We start from the raw sequence: 22,636 nt of genomic DNA on the forward strand, positions 1-22,636 counted from the left end.
TTAAAAAAAACAACGTTTTACTTCACATTCTTGACACAAACGTTTACAACCGGACTGCCAACAGTGAGAGGTCGGACTGAGAAACTTGAGGAAACGCCAGAACACAGTAAACACAGAAGGCTTTTTTTTCCTGCATTAATGCCTGAAGGAGATAAGACACCTGATTTGACCCAACACATCTGTACAACACTCTCGTTTACGCGCTGAGACAGACGGAGGTCCGCTCAGCCCGGATCACCCAAAGCTTTTCTTACAGAAGTAATAATCGGTAGTGCAATTTGTTCCCCGCTGATACTTTACATGATATTCAGACGCAGAAGCTTTAAAACGTTCCAAAAACATCATGATTCTCCTGTTCTGCAGTTTTTTTTTTTTTTTTTTAAATCCAGATTCAAACACATCACAAATTTTTAAAACGCCGATTTGTTTTAGAGGACGTCGCAGGCAGTGGCTTCACGCATACGGAGTTGGTTCGTCTTCATTTGGTCCCAACGGTTAAAAGGCTGAGGGGAAGAAACAATCGAGTCAGTAGAAAGTAGCAGCCTGTTCCCTGCGGCTTCACAGTTCGCCGGTCTTCCCCCACCGACTCCGCGGCTACCGCGCCGTCACCATCCACAGGCCGAGCGCCACGTTGGCCGCCAGCAGGGCGCTGCCCGCCAGCAGCAGGAAGAAGCCCACGAGCTCGCGCCTCTGCCGGTCCGTCACCACGGCGACCAGCGTGACCTCCAGCAGGGCGTTCAGCATCCACTGGCCGTCCAGGGCGAAGCAGGGCACGGAGTTGACCACGGCCAAGGCGCCGGAGAGGGACACCACGTATCTGAGAGGCGGTTCAGGACAACGTCGGGTTCTTTCCCAGAATACAACGGAGCTCAGATCTGTTAAACATGGAGATTCATGCAAATGAACGTTACACCGTACCTGAGGAGTGCGGTTTGGAAGGCAGTTTGTGTTTCTAGCCGACTGGCTGACATAAACCTACGAGTGCAGAAAGATCTACAGTTCTGGTGAGATTTATGGGTACAGGTTTCCTATTAATATTCATTTTAACCATTTATTTGAACCATACTTTTTTTCAGAGAGGAATGATGATGCAACAACCTCAATTACCAAAAAAACGACTTGCACACATGTAGCTCCAAAACAGATGCAGGCTTCATTAAACATGTAAGATGTGCCGTCCTGTTATATATTTACAGCTGGGTCCATTAAAATAGACTCTGTCAGCTCTATTCAAGAAGAATAGACTAATATCCTGGCTGAGCGACACTAGGCGCTTGTTGGCGGCGACAGAAAGCCTGTAGTGGAGACGCAACTTGCTAAGTGTACTTGAGCCTGTGTGGAATATAGAAAGATTTAAAAAAAAACACAATAAACTGAAGTAATGAGTGGTTTGGATGGACAGAAAATCCACTAGTCTTTGCCATTCTTCATTTTATTCTTTCCACATCTGTGGAGTTTTCCAGGCAAACAAAATCTGGTTATAAAAAAAATTACGGGGGTCCAGAAGCAACAGACCTGAACCTGAATGAAATTATTTTATGTTCCTTTTGAGTGAAACGTTCAGCTTTTGTTTAGAGGCCACTGCTGCTAAACCCTGGATCTTTACGCCGTGTTTCCCTTTGATCTGTAGTGTCGTCGCGTTCAGCGTAAAACACAACGGCCCAGTCAGCATTTCTGAGGATTAAACAAAAAGTGCAACAAAACAGCTTTTAAAAAGGTGCTGATCCGCCCAACGGGAGCCGCCTAAAGCCTTTCGCCTCTTGATCTTCAAACTGCGATGATTAGGCGGTTTTATTTGCAACACGTTATAATAACTGTAAATAAAAAGGATACTTCAGGAAGGTCTCCAAGAAGATGGGCAGGTCCAGGTGGAGAAACCCGAAGCGGGGCACAAAGTTGGTCAGACTCGCTGCAGAAGACAAAACAGGAAGCAGAGAGGTCATAATTTCACCAACCTGTCGCAACTCTCCTCCTGCTCATTACAGGAGCCGTCTCAACACCTACAGCACGCAGGCAGCAGTAATTACGCGGATTATACTGCTGACACACCGCTGTAGGTGTTGCAAAAGGCTGCAGCTTCATTAAAATCCACACTTTACACAAAATGGAGTTAAACTGTTCAACTTTAGCCTCTGAGGCTGCTTGTTTTGGTATAAAACGGCGCTGAATAAAGCGTGAAGCTGAAGCAAATGTACGTACCAGCGTACTGCAGGTGTGGCGGGTAGCCCACGAAGAGCATGTGCGGGCTGGGAGGGTGCGCGACGCGGATGAAGCGCGTCTGGTTCTCCAGCGACGGCGTGACGCAAACGCTGGCGGCGGCCAGGTGTGCGGCGCAGTCGTCGTCGGAGCGGCACGTCGCCGTGCCCGTCACCATCTTCCTCACCGGCATGCAGGCGAACTGCGGGAAACAAGGCCTGTGACTTCCTGTGTGCCGGCCGTCCTCGTCGTTTTTGCGTGTTTGTGTCATTTTTCACACAATCTATCGCGACGCTCATCAAAATCTGAAAAGGTTTCATCCAAACGCCGCCGTTTAAAGGCATACTATGCAACATTTTTCAGTTAATTAATGTGTTCCATACCGTTTTGGATGATTAAATGAGTCATTTCAGGTCGAACAAAGGTTATCTCGGCCACCCTGGTGGTCTGTGGGGGAAATACCGCACTTGCAATGGCGTACCGCGAGCGAGCTATTTTTAGAAACGTAACGTCACGATGACGTCACATCACGTGGTACGCAGTAGGACAAGCTTGCATAGTCCGCCGCTGTTTCGCTGTAAAAGAGACGTGCGTTAGGTTTTACTCGTTAAAACGACTGCTTTTTCCAAATCTAAGACCATGGTTTTTAAACATTGTTGCTATGGAACGTGCAACAGCGACTCGAGGTACGCTGATCGGCCGCATATGAAGGATGTTTTCTTCAAGACTGCCAAGGAGAAATGTGTGCGCTGGGACCGGGGCGGTCGGCCTACACAACAGTTCAACCCGGAAAAAGTTACCAAATTCAAGTACATATGTAGCAAGCATTTTGTCGGAGGAAAGGGCACAACCGAAGAACATCCTGACCCAATTCCAGCGACATCAAGTCAAGGTAAGAGTATTTTGGTGGCCGACATGTTAATAAAGTAGCGCCTGCTACCATGACAGCATATAGGCTATCATGGTAGCAGGCGCTAACTTGATACCCTGCTACCAGGATAGCTTACTCAAAAACATTTCAAATAAGACAAACATTAAACATATACCCATTCCTGGACGGTGATTACAAACAAAACAAAAAAAAAAAAACGGCCGACGACGCCAAAATAAAGCTCACCGTTCGATCAACTCGGCCCGTTTTCCGGTCTTTTTAAGCCCTCGACTCTCAAGCCATCGTTTGAGCTGAAGGTTGGTGTGTTCTTCGACAGTTCAACCAGTAATCCGTGCGCCTGGAACATCGTCTTGGGAAAGTTTAACGGCTGTAAAGTCGGTCATATCGCTGTTTCTGCTGGTTGCTACGGGCGCTCTCTACCTGTATGTCCTACCAAAGCGACAAAAGGGGCGTTGCTCTTGAGACGATGACGTCACGTGCACGGTACGCCATTGCAAGAGCCCTCGGCCGCACCCACAGGCTCAGAAGTCTTGTGTGCATCGCGAGAGTCGGTCTTGCTTTACGGCGAGAACTGCTACACGCCCGCAGTGAAAGGTGTGCTCGTTGCTAGCGCAGTGGCGATATTTGTGCAGTTATTATGGCGGAACCAGCAAGAAATCAGCGAAAGCCCATGTTGGAGCAGGCAAGAAAGAGGAAAAGGGCTCTGGACAGAGAGAGGAGTCGTACACGGGTGAACATCGGACAAGCTTTTTCCGAATGGCGAGAGCTAAAAGAAAAAGAAGGCTGCAAGGCTGACGCTGACCTCGCGTTTCTGCTGATGCGATTGTAAGTAACATTGGAATGGTTTCTCTCTCTCTGTGTGCATGTTCATACTTTCACTGTGTTAGTCATTGTTTGTACTGCCGTTTTTTAGACTTTTCGTTGTGTTCGCCTGTCTGCTAAGCTCAAAACAACCGCGCCTGGCTTGACGGAGAAACCAGAACAGCTGAGCATCTTTACGACAGTGAACTTTTACTTTCGTCCTCTGGGGGGAGCATCGCTGAAAAATCAACCCCGGTTGCATAGTATACCTTTAAGGCCGTAAAGGAGAATCTGCTGCAGACCTTGAAGGTTAAACTCAATTATGACGATGATGAGTTTCCAGGCTCCGATACATGAAAATTTCAATTTTAAAATACATGATTGTCCAACTTTGTCTGAATCTTTGGAATTATTTCCCAGCAGATTCCTCACAAACTCTTCCAAAAAGGTTAAAAAACTAAACAACTGGACGTTTTTCCAGAGTTTGAAGACGTTTCTCTTCCCATCCAGAAAGGTTTCTCAATTCAAAATGTCTGAATGTTGTGGAGCTCCAAGCTTTATATTACTGCCCAACAAAGGCCTTGTAATGGCTTAGATAAACTATTCTACGGTTTAACTTAAAGCTTAATGTCGCAGCTGAACCAAAAGTATTACAGCTATAATCAAAAGGGAAACACGCTGACGAGTTGAACACGTCCTATCAGTAAACAAGGCTGCTGCCGTGGAAAACAGAACAGATTAAAACACTTTCAAGGTTCAATCTCTTTTCTTTTGTTTCCAACTTTTATCTCGACCGGGAAACCACTTAAAGCTTTTCAAGACGGCGGAGCGGTGTGGACGTGCAGCTCCGCCGCGTAGAGCCCAACAATTATGAGCCTAGAGTCGGCCACTAAATAACAGGCAGCGCGTAGAAAAGGTCACACGTCCAAAGCCTAGACGTCAAAGCAAACAGGTGACTGTGAAGGCGGCAACAAAAGCTCTGAGAACAGAGACTCAGGCGGCAGACGCAGGAAGGAAAAATGAGAAGGAACTCTGACTAAACCCGTTTATCTTCGTAATATTAGACTTTTTTTCCAGAGCGATGGTTTAAGGAAGCGATCTAAATGCTGGCGCTCACATGATGGATCTGCCAGAAAGCCTGACCCTGTGTGTGTGTGTGTGTGTGTGTGTGTGTGTGTGTGTGTCACCTCTCTCTCCCGGCCGCTCCTGCCCTGCGGTTTGACGTAGGAGAAGCAGAGGTCCGTCAGGCTGTTGTTGCTGCAGCAGTCCATCGTTCCGTCCAGACGCTTGAAAGCTACCAGAGAAGAAACGAGAGACATTGAGTCCTGCTTCACCCTCTATCACATTAAAAACAGAGATTAATTCTGCGTTTCTGACGCCGGATGAGGAGAAACGCTGCAGAAAGGCAGACCGTGATGGCATTCGCCGTTCCAGTCAAGCGCCGGAAGCTTATTTGTCTTTGCATCAAACATCCCAATGAAATTAGCATTTAACTCATCCCTTAGTGCTGCCTGGGGAACTTTCTGGGGTCTTGCTCAGAGACCCAGAAGTGGGTAGTGTCTTTGGGATTCAAGCTGGGAAACTTGCAACCTCCCAAAAAAATAAAATAAATAACACCAAACGGGTCGAAATGTATGAACGGCTTGGCGAGGCACCGTAAGGCCGCTGGCTCTTGGCTTTGCGGCGGCGGCGCTGTCACTCACGTCTGCCGTGAGCCCAGCTGGGCTGCAGGCCGGCGAGCGGGACGCAGTATCCCGTCTGCGGAGTGTGGGAGAGGTGAGACAGGCAGCTGGTCCAGTCCTCCACTCCCCTTACGGGACAGTCCTCCAGCGCCGTCACGATGTCCCCCACCGACAGACCCCTGGGCCCTTCAGCTGCAGAGCCCTGGAAGAGAAAGCAGAGCCCCGCTCGGTGCTAATGGGAATAAACGTCACAGGACATCTTTAATGGACTCTGGCCTGTCAGCTTCGCTTGTTGGCGAACAGGAAGGAGAAGGATGCAGATCAGGGTGCAGGTCTACAGTCAACAGCTTCTTGATTGTGATACCAGGACAAAACACACCAGATCCTGCTGACAACTCCTCACCATCGGCCCAAAGCTGCAGCCAAAGCGATGCAACACAGACAGGAGGGATAAACGCCGACATCTGCACCACTTTGCAGACGGAGGTTTGGGGGAAAAGCAGCAAGAGAATATAAAATTTATTCCTTTGGGATTAAAACGGACCCAGTGAGGAGCAGAAATGTAAATATTAGCACTATGAATGCCAATGAACTCATATTTATAGAGCTGAATGTGACTTCACAGCTGGGCCACACGACACCACGATGAGATACGAGGAATAAAAACAGTTCCTGGATTATATATCCCCAACCACCACCTTCCTGCCTCTGCTTTAAATTCTCAGTTTGCTTTGTGACGGTTCTGCATGTGGACCTAAAAGTTTCATTTGGACCCACCTGAGCGCCTGCTGTCCCCCACATGCTGGCAAAGCTGAAAATGGGACTTCTTGTGGTTTATTACTCGCTATTTATGAAGAACACCTGAGAATTACCAGCAGGCCGAGGACAATTTGCACGTTTCACTTTAAAAAATTAGAAAGTAAAACAAAAGAAAAGGTATCTTTTTTTCTGTATCCTCGTACTCTACAACTATATGTACCTTTATGATGGTCTGTCACATAAAATTCTAATAAAATACATTTTAGTTTGTGGTTGGAAGGAGACAAATCGTGCAAAGTGAGGAGCGGTTTGAAATCTTTGATGCATTTCTATAAACTCCCAGATTACGAATGCGTAGACGATACCGCGATAGATATTTCGACGACGATTTTCTTCTTTCCTAGTAATAATAGTAGTAATAATAGTAATATCATCTTTATTGTCATTGAAACATACATTACAACGAAATTTGTTCTCTGCTTTTAACCCATCACCCTTGGGGAGCAGTGGGCTACCATGTGCGAGACCCCGGGAGCAATCAGATGTTAAGGGTCTTGCTCAGGGACACAGACTGCAGGCACTGGGGATCGAACCTAACACTCCCCATACACCGAGACGCAGATAAGTAGGCAATTTGGGATTAAGTGCCGTGCCCAGGGGCACATCGACATGTGGAAAGGGGAAGCTGGAATCGAACCCACAACCTTCTGATTGCCAGACGACTACTCAACCCATCAAGCCACAGTCTCCTCATCGTCGGTGCTTCCATCACTCTGTGACCGTTAGCATTTTGTGTCCCGTTTTATCCTCTCCGTCCAACTGGCTAAATGTTACATTAGCAGGTTAAACGCTAATTTAAGCTCATACAACGTGGAACATGTTACCCAACAATCATAGGACTCCAAACAGTGTGCTGTGAATATCGCCCACAGAGGCATTGTGAGATGCTGTGCAGCTTTAATAGGCAGCAGCTTTACCACAACACTGAAATTCAGCTAAGAAATGCTTTTGTTTTTGTTTGTTTTTTTAGACAGAGTTGGGCTAACAGTTAAAACCAGGCCCGTTAAGTGACGGATGTTTCCTAGCATTGACTCACCTGCACCACCTCGGTGACCAGCGCTCCGACTCCGGTGGTGTACACGGGGAACAGGAGGACCGGCAGCAGGAAGAGGAAGGCCAGCGCCGCCACGCACAGGACAAAGTTGTGCCAAACTCCTGCAGAAAGTTAAAAAGGAAGAGGTTTCAATCCGTGGAGTCGTTTGCCCTGTTTGAAAGGAGCTTTGAGCTAAAAATCTGCTGCAGGATCCTTCTTTAGTTCAATGAGATGGATTTCTCCATGGATTACAACCGTCTTCTATTAAGAATAAAAAAACATTACTTTAATAAATCCTTTAATCGCCTGATCCACGTAATTATGACGTACTTTCACATAAAAAACAAAAACAAAAAGGAAAATCTTTTTGGTTCCTTTAAAAAAAGAAAAACTTCTATATATCGTTATTGATACGTTAGACCGAAAAATACATTTTCCTCATGTTTTCTGCAAGTTAAATATATTAATTTGTACGTAGTAAACTGTATGTTCAGAAAAATACTGACTCTGGACTGATTGTATCAAAAACGTTACATTTGGAGGTATAGGGTTACTTAGAGATGCACCCATCAAGCTTCTGAGGCCGGTACCGATTTGTTTCTGAGGAGCTGGACGGCTAATTAGGATTTCTTTCTTAATCTAAACAGCCTCCCCACACACACACACACACACACACACACACACACACACACACACCAAGAAAAGACTAAAAAAGTTCATTGACAGAGTCCGAAGTTTTGAATTAAACAGAAAATACGCTCCTTTGCCCCGTTTCATCAAACTCAAAATGATGCGTCACTGAATATCCTGTCAGACGCTGCATAAATAAAACCAAACTGGTTTGACTTCTTAGATTTGATGCATTTAAAAAAAAAACAAAAAAAAACTGATTTTTCAATATTTGTCCAAATGAACAAAGAACAGAGCTAATAATAGGATAATTGGCTGATTGACCGGTGCGTCTCTACTTAGAAGTGGTCAGTTTTGCAGCACTGAAAGCTGCCATCCCAGATGGAACAAAACGATGAATAAAAACAATGCAAAGAACAAATTTTATAAACAGATTTATATGTTCAAGTTACAAATGAAGACATACGAAATGGTTAAAAACCCAAAATGTTTAGTTTGTCGTCTGAGAAATGTAAGAAGCCAGTAAAGGTGGGAAAACTTGATCCCTCTGCCTAAAAGCAGCTCAATAACACGTCTGGAGCACCTGAACCAGACTCTGCCGTGCTCCCCTGGTTATTCAGGAAACGTACAGCACCCACGGCACCCGGCTGTAACTCCCTCTCCTGTATGTTCTCCACATATCCTAAGTGTCGGTTGCTGTGACCCAACAGTAACCGCTGCTTGCTATAAATAGCCGTCTATACCGTTTCAATTATGCAAGGAGACTTGGAACCACGGGAGGAAACGTCTCACGGTCGGATGAGTCTGAGGTTCAACTTTTCAGCCGGGAGCCTCCGGGCGAGCTGGAGATACGGGTTTTTGTTTCTAAAGGAGAATCCCGAGAAAAGGGAGAGACCTGCTCTTCTACCAGAAAAAACCCGGGCTGCTGTTAAATGCTGCATCATAAGTGGAGGGGAAAGCAAACGGTTGATTCCAAACCTACGTGGATGCTTACCCGATACGAGTAGACAGGCTGTTCAACTTTGTATAGAGGAATAAATAATGCATCTGATGTGAAGCCCCCCTGACGTAAAGGCCAATCTCACGCGGAGAAACAGACAAACAACGGCACGCCGTTATGTCACCGCTCCCCTGATGGGGATGGCTGCACCACCCCCCCCCCCCCCCACCCACACACACACACACACCCCTGGCCCCGGTGGGTCACATGACCAGCAGTGGTCTGGCGTTGTCTTGTCAGAAAAGCCACGTGTTGGTCACACAGGGATAAATAACTAAGAGAGGCTCTTTGCTGCCCTCCGGAGGCTGAACCGTGCACCTGCAGGGTGAACAATCCAGCAGTTTTCCCAGAGGTGGGAAAAATATAAATATTAGGAACATTAATTGGTTCTAAACATGAAAATATTGTTTGGTTGCGTTTTTTAAAGGTTTTACACGTCAATTAATGGGGAAAAAATACTTATTTAAAGCCGCTTTCTACCTCTACTTTTGCACATTATTGTTTTTTTTTTTTACAAAAGTCTCCAGCTCAGCCAGATGGTAAGGAAAGCCTGGGTGAACATCAGTGTTTGACGGGTTTCCTTCCAGGATCATCCTGGCCATAAGAGGACGGCCGTGATCTTTCTGTGTTCAGGGGACAGACTGAACAGAGCTCTGAGAAATGTTCACAACTTGAGACACTGTTTTATAAGCCAGCCCTGGTTTAAACGTCAACGACGTTCTCCCTGACCCATCTGAGGAGTTCCCTGGTCTTCCTGACACCGTTTGTTCACCAATGTTCTCTTACCTCTGAGAATACAGGAAATCTGGGTTTATACCCAAAATTAAATGATTTGCATGTGGACTATTTAGTAGTGAAGCGAATAATAACAGTAAATTGGTTTCCCTGGATATTATTTAGGGGTAACAGAGCGAAGGGGGGATAATGCTTATGGACATCCCTTCACAATTCCCACTTTGCATTGCTTCAGCACTTAAAATCCAATAAAATACATATTTTGGGATTAATCTACCGGAAAAAGTTCAAGGAATATGAAGAATTTTGCAAGCTACCAAAGATCTAAGAGATTTATGTTTATGGTCGATTTAACCCTCTGGAGCAGACTTTAAAGGTTAAAATGCTGTTTTCTTGCCTCAGTTGGGTTAGTCCTTGATGACCTGATCTTTTCCTGAAGACGCCGACAGAAGGTCCAAACACAAATTGATGTTACTTTCCCTTTAGAACATAGCAGCTATGATCCAAATTTTGCTAAAAGAACATTTTCTGGAAAATGAATAAACAGTTGTTTTTTATGCACTGGCACATCCACCAGAGCACGAGGCCGGTTGGAGACCAACGCTGCACCGCATGTTCAAATAACTGAATGATTAATGGAGTTCTTAGTTACTGAAATAATTAATAGCTTCAGCTCTACTTTCCACTCTTAAAACCTTTTTTTTTATTTATTAAAGGATTTGCAGTAATTTGCACAGACCAAACATTCTTTAAACCGCAGATTTGCCCGTTTATCCTTTTTTCCAATTAAAAACTGCTTTGCAGTCGCTGAGACTCTCATCCGCTCCCACAGAGTCGGCAGATATTACTCACATCCACGCGCGACTAACGGCTTCCCTCCGCCAATCAATTGAATTGTCGAACTGCAATTATCCTAATTGAAACGGAAAAGATTTGATGTGCTGCGTCTGTCCGCTGCTCACAAATAACCTGAATGACCTTCGCAGCCAAAACAAAGTGCTTCTAATAACTGGGATTAATAGACGTGATTATATTAGCTGGCAAACAAATGGAGCGCTGCTGTAATGAGTCGTGCCAGCAGGGGGCGCTTCCATAAATCATTCATCATCAATCTGCTTTATTTCTTTTTTTCTCTCTCTCCACTGTATATATATGTGGACCACTGAGCTATATAATACACTGGAGTGCTAATCACCGTCTGTTTGAACGAGTCGCTTTGAAGCCACCAGCCGCCATATTGGTACTCCCTATTTTCCTCCACTAACTAGGGAATATGTGCGCTACAGCATCGAATAACGAGGATTTTCTCATGATCGGGGGGGGGGGGGGGGGGGGGGGGGGGGGCTTAAGACTTTTAAAATGTCAAATGCCATTTTTTTTATGTTATGTTCTAAAAATATCAAGTACTGAGAAAGTCATGTGCTGAAATATTTTGCATTTTATTCATTTAAATATATATGTTTAACATTTATAAATATATAAATAACAATATACAAAAACATATATTTACATATGTGTATACATATATATACATATATAGATATACACATACTTATATATACATATATATATATATATTTAATATGAATAACATGTAAAATATTTCAGCACCTAATTTCCTAGTAGTTAATAGTGTTAGTACATCCACTGACTGTAGAATTACCTGCGAAACGTTTTCACACTGCCAGAAAACTGCTTGTTGTTGCAAGTAAATCCTATGGGATTCTGTGAGAGTAGGGAGTAGCAAGATGGCGGCCAGTGACTTCAGTTTTTCGGCAAAATCAGCACTCTAGTATATTATATAGCTCAGTGATGTGGACGCACTGTATAAGCCTCATGCACCTTTTCCTCCTTTTGATTATTGAGCCGATGTGACACGTGAATTTCTCCACTGTGAGATCAATAAAGTCTATCTTATCTTATTTTATCTTCCAGAAAGGGCATTAAAGTAGGCAGCTCAGAAGAAAATAGAAAAATCGCTGAATAAAATTAAAGGAAAATAAATACTTAATAATAGTTAAATATGTTAAAGTTCTTTTGTTTTTTTATTATAAAAAATTATAAATGTAATTAGAGTAAATAGAAAAATAAGAAATTGCCATAAAATGGAAAAAGACAAATATTTAAATCTGAGTAAATAAAATTCAATCAGATTAAACAGCTTTGGGTCGTGACCGAAAGAACGAGATCCCGGATACAAGCGGCTGAAATAAGTTTTCTCCGTAGTGTGTCTGGGCTCTCCCTTAGAGATAGGGTGAGGAGCTCAGTCATCCGGGGAGGACTCAGAGTAGAGCCGCTGCTCCTCCACGTCGAGAGGAGCCAGTTGAGGTGGCTCGGGCATCTGGTCAGGATGCCTCCTGGACGCCTCCCTGGAGAGGTGTTCCGGGCACGTCCCACCGGGAGGAGGCCCAGGGGAAGACCCAGGACACGCTGGAGGGACTATGTCTCCCGGCTGGCCTGGGAACGCCTTGGGATTCCTCCTGAGGAGCTGGCCCAAGTGGCTGGGGAGAGGGACGTCTGGGCCTCCCTACTGAAGCTGCTACCCCCGCGACCCGACCCCGGATAAGCGGAAGACAACGGACGGACGGACGGACAGATTAAACAAATATAATACACTTAAATAAAAAATAAATTAAAAAAAGTTTGGCTTTTATGGTTTGCCCCGCCCCTCTGCCGCCCCCTGGTGGCGCCACTGAGGAGAAGTTAAACGACCTGCACAGAAGATCCGGAGCTGCTGGGTCGGGGAGATGAGGTTGAGGTGCGTGGTGAAGAGGTCCACGAACGCACCGGGATACACGACGAAGACGAACATGCCGAAACCGTTGACCCTCACCGACTCCCTGCAGGAGGAACCGTTAAACACAAGCAGGCTTCAACATTTCATACATGTCTGCAAACAGTCAATCACAGATATTAGGCACTAAGCAAAGACGTAAAAAGCTAGGGCTGAACGATTTTGGAAAACAATCTAATTGCGATTTTTTTTCTTAATATTGCAATTTAATACGATTTTTTCCCCCAGTTTAATTGTCTTTTTAAACATATACAAACAACAAATCAATTTGTTTCCTCGCCGTGCGGATTAGTTGCTAAAAGACCTACAGCATCTAAACTTGGTGCAGAAATGATTGCGTTCTGCCTACGATATATTTCAACCAAAATTGCAATTTTGACTTTTCTCTGCATTAACCACAAGCAACAAAAATGCCCTCTAGATAAATATGTTTGTAAACAAGGCCTATTTAAAACAAGAACTTTTAATGTTTCTATTGTTCAGAATATTATTCAGGAGAACAGCTTTTAGTTGATTTGGACATCAATCCTTATTGAACATGAAGTGCAAAGTAAGTCTATGTATTAAACTGATTGACCAGTACTTAATGCTATGTATGATTTATATAAACTCTAAAACAAGTAATCAAATTAGATTATCTCACTGCTGCAACTGTCTTCCCTGCCATGTGGAGCAAACCCACTTTAAACATTTTACCGACACCTAATGGACGCGTCTAATTCACTAATTGTTACATAGCCAAAAATTGCTGCGCTCTGCGATTTGGAAATTGCGTTTGTTATAATCGCGATTATATTGAAAATGCGATTAATTGTTCAGCCCTATAAAAAGCTAAAAAAAAAAAAAGCACAAAATGATCCTGAAAAGCCCTCTCTACGTACAAAATACGTCAAAACACATTTTAAATGCTTAAATTGTAACGCATTTATATTAATCCTTTCCAGCTTTTATCTCATTGAACCTTTATTTAACCAGGTACATCAGCTGAGCACAAATTCTCAGTTCCTTCTTTAAAAGAAGACGTCTCAACAGATGAAGTGCTTCATATTTTCCTACCAACAAGTCGTGCCTCGAGTCAGAGAGCTAAACATTTAACTAAACTCTGGTTCTCTCTCATCTCCTCGCTGCAGATTTTTGTGAAATTGCCCGTCTTGTTTAATGACGGCGCTCTGAGAACATTCATAATGAGGCATAACTGCGGATGGTAATAAAAGCATCTCGGGAGCCTTGGGTGGGGAGTCTGTGCTAGAAACGATCTATTTATGAGCCGGTTGCCTTTAATCAGAGAAATACCAGCTGAAGTTAGCGTCCTGACACATTTTCAGATACATTTCCAGGGTTGAAAAATGGGCCGAATGAGCAGTTTAACTCCTCTCTGAGAACATTACTGGAGAATGAAAACAAGAAGTCAGTGAGAATGAAAGCCCCCCCGTCAGGTTGGAGAATAGCTCATAAAAGCTGCAAAGCAGAAACGTTAAATTTTAACAGAAAGCGCCAAACTAGATCTAACGGAAGCATCAGTTAAAAGTCAAAAATCTCCACATGTTGAATAGAAGTGAGTGTTTAATACCTGAGCGCTGCCACAGCGTGTCCCAGCTCATGTATGACTCCGCTGAGCAGCAGAGCGGTGAAAAAGTAGGCCAGCTGACTGGTGGGCAGGTTCACACCCGGGACCTGAAACAAAGTCACGGGAAAAACATCATCCTCTGCAGAATAATAATCAGCTTTACCTGGATTTTCATGCTCCTGTCCCACATTCGTTCAACGCCCACCTCCTTCCCTCTTTCTGCTGACTGAGCGTTTCGCCGCGGCCTCTGCGTTTTGTTACCCTGCTGGCTGAGCCCAGACTTTTCTGTCCTCCAAGATTGATTCCCAGACATTAAGATTCCGCTAATAGCTTTCCGTGAATCAAAGTCACGGCACTAAAGGGAGCTGCTGCTCACATTAGAGCTCGCTTGACATCATGGTTGACAAAAGAAAAAAAAAAAAAAAAAAGAGAAAAAGAACGAGCAGGAAATGAGCAGGAGCTTCTTTTACCCGACTAGATACAGAGCAGGATTCTTCCACAGGTTTTTTTTTTATGTCACATTTCTATTATTTTCTCAAGTCAAATTTCTAAAGTTTTCTGTCCCTTTTTAGAATATAAATAACAGGGCTGGACGATAATTCAATAACAATATATATCGATCGACAGACGTATATAGATGATAGAAAAAAAGGTCATTAAAAAGTTTAATAGAATAATAGTTTTCCTTCCTTTTGCATTCTAGCCAGGTTAATATTAGAGTCATTACATCCTCCCAGCCAATCACAACGCAGATGCAGAAATGCACGCATTCTTTTACGGTTACTGGTTCTGAGAAAAAGGGGGGAAAAAAGGGCAATTTCACATGTCACTACGGGGATCTCTGGATAAATGTATCAACACTTCCAGAGACGCGGTGGTCGAGCCGCCGCCCACATCGCATCTGATGAATATGCACTGCAGCGACTATGCTCATGTGCTGAAACCAACTTTCTTCACCTTTACCGACACGGCGGCAGAGCCTGGCGACGTTCAACAACAGAAGGACTGCGGCGTGGGCAATGAGGATCACCATGAAGTCTGAGGTGAGGAAAAAACATAAGTAGCTGTACTTGAAAAATTATTTATGATGAGGCCAGACCAGGGGTGTCAAACTCATTTGGGTTGAGGGGCCGCATACAGCTTAATCTGATCTCAAGAGGGCCACACAAGTAAACTCATTGCAAGATTAAATAGAACTAATAAATGTGGACTTGTTGTCGATTTTTATATTAAATTAATTTCACTTTTACACAATATATTATGAATAACCTCAGCGTTTTTAAGAAAAGTATGTGCAATTTCAACAATACTTTTACTCAGTTAAACATTTACTTTAGTACATTATGCATAAGAACTGATCACAGTGATTGGACAATGTTGAAAAACATTTATTCACATTTTTTGGAACTTAAAAACACTGTTCTGCATGATAAAATACATCAAACAGATAAAAATTAAGAAATGATTTGAATTTTTCTACACCTGAAGCTTAATCTGCTGATTAAAACACAGCGCCCCTCGTGGACAATATTGGAACTGCATATTTTCAATTAAAAAATATATATAAATACATGTTTTTTTTCAATAATTGTTTTATCATTCTCTTCCTTTTATCTTGTCCACTTGTGAAAGCCAAATCTGATGAGCTCTTTGTGGCATCTTATTGCCACATTGGCAGACAGGTCACTGGAAAAAAAAAAAAAAAAAATTTTTTTTTTTTTCATAATGATAATGCATTAGATTAATGCATAGAACAACTAAATTGTTCGGCGGGCCGGATCCGGCCCGCGGGCCGTATGTTTGACACCCCTGGGCTAGAGTGACTAGATGTCCCGATTTGCGCAGGACTGCGCCGTATTCTTCATAGTCCCGGTCTCACAAACTGAAGCAATGCCACGCATTGACTGGGTCAAATTTGGAAAAGTCAAAAACTTATTGGACCTACACTGTTCTGAAACAAAGAAGGCAGAGCAGCAGTGCTCATCACTGAGAGCTGCGTTGGCTGTCAGTCAATAGCAGCGTCTCGCCACAAAAAAGTTATCTTGATGCATACACAAAGCTGTGCCAAAGTAAAGAAAATGCTGCTACATGGCTGGGGAATGGTTTCTAAAGGGGGACTCTCAGAGAGCGTTTTGTGAAGTTTGCAAAAGTTATTCTTTAGTTTCATGCAGAGAAGAGCGCAATATAAAGCAAAACACTGCTGAAGTGAAACACACAGCTGGAAAAGCCTCCTGCCGAACTATAGACTCATTTTTACTCAAAGCTGAGAGCCTTAAAAGTACATAAGATTGTTAAAATGAGAAAAAAGTTCAATTATAGAGTAGACTGGCAATAATCAAGACATTTCAGATGTCATTATCCCTCAGTAACTCTAGATAAGCTAACATAATCGAGTTGTATTTCTCTCGCACTTTACATAATATTTACCTTATTTTTAGACACCCTAAAGGCTGGGGACCCCTGCTGTACAGCGTCAGTATTTACCTCCGACTACGTGGGGAGGAATTTAACTGGGAAAACTCAGAAACGGACGTACCACAACCTGCAGGGTCTGCTGACCTCCTATCCGAGGGTTGTCGGTGGTCATCTGAGCATACGTCTGCTGCAGCGTCTTTACCAGCAGCACCACGGAGCCCAGCATGGCAGCGATGCCAAACACAAGACCGCTGTTGAACCTGAAACAAACAGACCGCGTCAGCTAGTTCAAAGGGCCGTAATCTGGAATAAATTTGTATGCAACCACTGTAAAAATAAGGCAGTAATAATGACAAAGGTTCCAGTGAACCGATAAAACACTAAATACTTAAAATTGTTTAAAGTTAAATGGATCAAACTCAAGAAACGAAGACTCGAGCTGCTATGTTCAGAGCACGTCGCTGGCGTCGGGGGTCCTCACCAGAGGTAGAGGGCCCGCGGGTTGATGCGGGCGCAGTAAGCGAACAGCCGGTTGAACATGGTGGTCTGCCATCGCACGTGGAAAGGCGACAACATCAACCCTCGACTGGCGAGCCACGACTCGTAGCTGATCCGGTGTGTGACCGAGGACTGCGGGAGAGCAGGAGAACCCACGTTTGTGTTTGACGGACAGGAAAACACACTGAATACAAACATCAAGCTGCACAATGATCGTAACGGCTGCAGATTTTATGGTTAATTATATTTTTTGTTTTTCCACTAGCACCGACTGATGGCACGTTTAATTACGTTGTTGTGTGACAATGACAATAAAGATCTAATCTAGATCTAAGATAAATGATCAAGGCAAGGGACATTTATTTCTATAGCACATTTCAGTACAAAGAGAATGCAAAGTGCTTTACATGATTAAAATATAGGAAAAAATAAAAAAAACACAATAAAAGGAAGTTGGAAAAACATATAGAAGAAAATGAAACAAAATAAAACATGGGAAAATGGATACTAAAAGCAAATATTAAAAACAGTTGGACTACAAACTTAAACTAATACTATTTCAGTAAAACAGTTAAACTAGAACAGTCAAAGGCAACTCTAAAAAAATGCATTTTTAATATTGATTTAAAGATCAGAGTTAGCTGTATTAGCCACATTTCTGCATACACACAAGGTATTCGTTCCAATATAATCTCACAATTAAGACAATTTTAAATACAAATATACTAAAAATACGTGTATATACATATTTTTTTTGTAAATATGTATATACACGTGTTAGTGACGTAACTATCATAGATATACCTTTTCTTGGTTTATTATGTTAGTTGTGTAGCTAGCTAGCTGGGTGGATCATGCTTTTTGTGCTTTCAAATAAAGGTTTTGTAAAAACTTAAGTTGTGTTAAACAGTATGGAATAATTTAGTGCAGGTTTGCTCAGCTTTAAGCTATATTTTCTTTAACAACAGCAGAACAAACTCCCTAACTAACGGTAATAATAAAAAAGCCTTGTTGCAGATGCTAACTTCACCGGGTTTAGCTAGCCGGGGCCGCTAACGGTCGCGCCTCTCTCTTAGAATCACGTAAAATTAAAAAAACAATAGCGTCAGAATCCCACCCTGAGCAGCGTGTCGGCCAGGTAGACAGCACACCAGCCTGCCATCACGAACACCAGCAGGGACACTGGGATCATGGTGCAGCTCTGTCTGTCAGAGGACTCTCCGCGGAACCGTCCGACCGAACTGCAGCTCCTCCATCGCTCCTTCCGCCCACCGTGTAGCGCAGCAAGGCCGCGGTCAGGCGGCTTTAGAGCTGCGCAGGAATGCCCACATTTCTCCGTTCAACGTTCAAATAGACGCCTCTGGGTTTGTTTACAGTGAATATGAGGAAGAGAGAGGGGGAAAAAAAACACCTGGTTACTCTTCTTCTGCCTTACTCCATACGTCTGTGGCAAACAGACAGCGTACTACCGCCACCTGGCGGTGGGTAACTTTTATGCGGCTTTTCGTTTGAAAGTAATACTAAGGGTAAAATAAGATAACATTTTATTTCAGATAAAAACCGGTCCATATCATAATATAAAGGGGAAAAAACAAAATTGTTAATGCTAAATTGAAGAAAACAATGAAACATGAAAATATTAAATTAAACGTATTCAACCTGATTGTCCAGTTTGCGTCGTCTTTGTATATGCCTGTCATCAAAAATATTTTTTTTGTAGTTGTAACATGGCATATTATGAAAATGTTCAAGGGCTACTTTTATAAGGTACTGTGTTAAATGTGCTGAGTCATATCATATGCATTAAGTCTTAAGACAAATTATAAAAGATCAGTGTCTTTGCATTTTTAGGCAAGGCAAGGCAGGCAAGGCAAATTTATTTGTATAGCACAATTTAGTACAGAGACAATACAAAGTGCTTTACATAATTAAAATATAGGAAAATAAAACAGAATAAAAAAAACATTTAAAACAGTTGGGCTAAAAAAGTTGAACTAGTGATGTTTCAGTAGAACTGTTTAACTACAGCAGTCGAAGGCATGTTTTTGTTAAAAAACCCACCCGTCTGCACAAGCCTTTAACTCAAGCTGAGCAGATTATTTTAGTATTTTTATTATTTTATTCTTAAGTTTTGTTATTTTTGGCTATTCTTATTTTATGTTGTGTGTTGTTATTTTGTATATCTATAGTGTTTGTTGTGTTCAGCACTCTGGACAGAGGTATCTGTATCAAATGTGCTATATAAATAAAGTTGACATTGACATATCAGCCTGTCTTATGTTGCCAAGTTCTGCTGTTAGATGAGAAATGCTATGAGATGAAATGGCATTCTTTCAACTTGACTGTGTCGGCGACAAATTCAATGAAAGGAACCAAGAAAGAACACATAAAACATCATGTATAGTACAACACACATTGACCCCAGTAATTGTCAATTTTCACTGAGCTGTTGGTAAAAGTGTGAACATGTTAGATTTCTTCCTTTCAAAAGCTCAGGAGAACAGAAGGATGCTGTTAAACATGGTGGTGGTGTAAGCTGGTCGCAATGAGGATACCAGCGCAGACGGCGACTCATTAAGCCATAAATGTAATCAGCGAAACATAAAACTGCAAGTGGATCAACGCCAGTTGGTCTCGTCACCTCATGTCTCTCCTGCACTTCGCAGCCAAATACTCAGAGCGTTCAGTAAGTAATGAAGATCCATTTGGAGACCGGCTTAATCATAAATGCATAGTGTACACTTACAGCTGATCAAAATAGGACTGACTGAATATGATTCATCAGTCTAATTAGAAATAGACACATTCGATACAGAAGAGTACAAACTATTCAGGTTAAATGCAGTGAACTTCCATCTAGTTGTTGTTTTTTCTTCTGAGAAATCCTTCAATGTATTCCTAGACTTAAGAGTTGGTCAAAATTGTAAGATTTGGAAGGCTTCCAACCAGAAGACTGGTTTCAAAAGGGCACTAAAGAACATTTGCTGGTGTGGTCTAAGGTCTTGTAGACCCTCATGCAGAATTTTATTTGGGGGCGCTCTTCCTGTCCACTAACATCATTTAAAATACAGATTTGGTGCAACCTGGAAGAGGGGGCCGAGTTCAGTTGGCTGAAGCAGTCTTGGATGATTGAGAAAAAAATTAGCTCAATGGATGAAATGAAATCTTCTCTTTAGAATCTAAAATTGGGCTCCATTTTCTTTTAAAATCAAAACTTGCATGAGAGGAATTAAGTCCTACACTGCAAAAACAGTATTAAAAATAAGTATTTTTTTCTTCAAATGAAATCAGGTAAACAAGATTATTTACCAATGTAATGAGTATTTTTACCCCTAAAATAAGATAATTAGATATACTGCACTTGAAATAAGATGATGGAGATGAGTTGTTCTTATTTTAAGTGCATATTCCATTGGCAGATAATCTTATTTACCTGCTCATATCAGGAACAAATAAACTAATTTCAAGAAAATTTTACTTACTTTTAGTTCCCTTTTTGCTGTATACAACCCAACAAAACTGTGCTCCACATATAACATATGGACTTGCAAATGCTCATGGATCATCCTAGCAATGCAATATTACCTGCATATTCTACCTTTAAACGAGACATTAACAAGTTCATTAATTAAAGTTATCAAAGCACTGGCTGTTTTAATTAAATGCTCATCAGAAGTGTACAATTTAAGAGTTTTTTGCTGGTTTTGAGGTAGGAGTTAGTGAAATGCTGTTTTTATAGTCAGACTTTTGTGATTCAGCATAATTTTGACAACTTTCAGCATAATTGCCCCTCAAGCTGAAATGTGCTGGCATAACCCTGCACTAAAGGATAATAAACCAAAGAAATCACAATCCAGGAAACACAAGATAAAATGTACAGTAAAACAAAAACACCCAAGGATCATGACAGTTTCTGAGCCTTTATTTGAATAAATCCATTGCAACCCCATTTCTCAATCTGTGACATGAAATAAATAGAGGTTTCTTAACCCTGACCTCACACTGCTCCACATACAATAACTGCAAGGGAGCAAGACAATGGTTTGTTAAGAGTTTTTCAATCTCATTTATCAGTCACACACAAACATTGTGTACAACCTTTAGGATTAAAAGTGTTGCTACACTGTTTGATTTGTATAAAATGCTGAAACATACATCGTTTCTTTTGCTAATATCAGCCTAGGAACAAAGCACAGTTATCAGCTAAATACTTAATTAATAAATTGGGTGTGACACCAATCAAAACTTGCACGAGAAGAATTAAGTCCTACACTGCAAGTTCTGACTTGCAAGTAAAACTAAAACTCTCTGTCTTTTCAGGCCCTCTGATAGAACGTGCAGGCTAACATTTCCATTTGTAGGTTAGCATGGTGTGCTAAGCCGCTTTTAGCACACCATTATTGCCAACTTAGTGACTCTGGTGCTATATTTAGCCATTTAGCATTGACTGTCTGTGTCTCTGATAACTGTCATTTTGGTTTTATGTAGTGTGGATTCAGGCACTGTTTTAAAATGTATAAATTATATCATAAAGTTAATTTGTAGCATACACCATATCTAGTGTTTTTAATCACTTTTTTTGCGAAAAAGCTTTTTTTCCCCCTAAAGCTGGGCTCACAAGTACATGAACAAATATGAATATTAGACGATGACGTCACTTTGCGACTTCTAGCCACTTTTTGGACAGCCAATAGTGACTTTCTTTGCGGAGGAGTTGGCAACATTGCACCACACCTTCACTGACTAGTCATCAGTTTTTTTTTTTTTTGGTTACAATCATTCTCAGACTTATCGTTAGTATCTCAAAGCCCTTGGTTGTACGACAAATTTTCATTAGCATGAAAAGATAAGCGACCAGCCTTGCAGGTGCTGAGCTAACCTGAGCTAGCAACTAGCCAGTAGCACTAATGTCAGTATGCACTCCACTAAAGATGGCTTTCAACTAAATTCATCCTTCAGCTGAAGCATAATGTAACCCTGATCAATTAACCCATGATTTAATGGATGAAAAAACAAAGTTACTGACATCAAACAGTCAGGAGAAGATTGCAGTATCATTTCTATGACTTTGGGACTCGTGTAAACCACAGTGTTTCAGAGCCAGCGTCAGCAAATGGAGAAAAGTTGGGTCACGCAGGAGAGGTGAAAACCTACCGCTGACCAAAAAGACTACAAAGATCCTTCTCACGCTTGCCAGACGTCCTCTTGAGGATCCCCAAGTTTCTTCAAACATCGTGGACTGACAGGACAAAACTGACAGTTGCCATTTGGGGAGGTACGTACTTTTTGATCTTACTTAAAAACACAGCAGTCAAACATGGCGGTGGCGGTATGATGGTCCGGTGTTCTCTCGCTGCTTCACAGCCCGGACAAATTGCTTTAATAACTGGAATCATGAATTCTGTGTTAAATACACTTTATGCAGCAAGACAGTGCTGCATAAAGTGTATTTGGTGAGGTATTCAGTGTATTTGGTGAGTTATTTATTGAGTTATTCAGAGGTGGACTTGCAAATAAGCAAGTCCACCTCTGAATAACTCAGTAAATATATAAGATTATGGAATAACCTAATCA

At 42.3% G+C, this 22,636-nt stretch overlaps 1 protein-coding gene across 1 annotated transcript; it reads right to left on the reverse strand.

Annotated features, from left to right (window-relative positions):
• On the reverse strand, window positions 1-18,254 carry mbtps2 (membrane-bound transcription factor peptidase, site 2). The gene is made up of 11 exons (XM_012854662.3): window positions 18,180-18,254; window positions 17,046-17,194; window positions 16,686-16,824; window positions 14,153-14,256; window positions 12,501-12,628; window positions 7,427-7,545; window positions 5,593-5,773; window positions 5,077-5,183; window positions 2,200-2,398; window positions 1,834-1,909; window positions 1-817 (listed from the first exon to the last, which is right to left on the reverse strand). The coding sequence occupies exons 1-11, from the start codon at window positions 18,252-18,254 to the stop codon at window positions 595-597; spliced, it is 1,500 nt and encodes a 499-aa protein (XP_012710116.2). The 3' UTR covers window positions 1-594.
• Between the last annotated feature and the right edge of the window lie 4,382 nt (window positions 18,255-22,636).

The sequence above is a fragment of the Fundulus heteroclitus genome, chromosome 21 (genome assembly GCF_011125445.2).
Source record: "Fundulus heteroclitus isolate FHET01 chromosome 21, MU-UCD_Fhet_4.1, whole genome shotgun sequence".
NCBI classification, from domain to species: Eukaryota; Metazoa; Chordata; class Actinopteri; order Cyprinodontiformes; family Fundulidae; genus Fundulus; species Fundulus heteroclitus.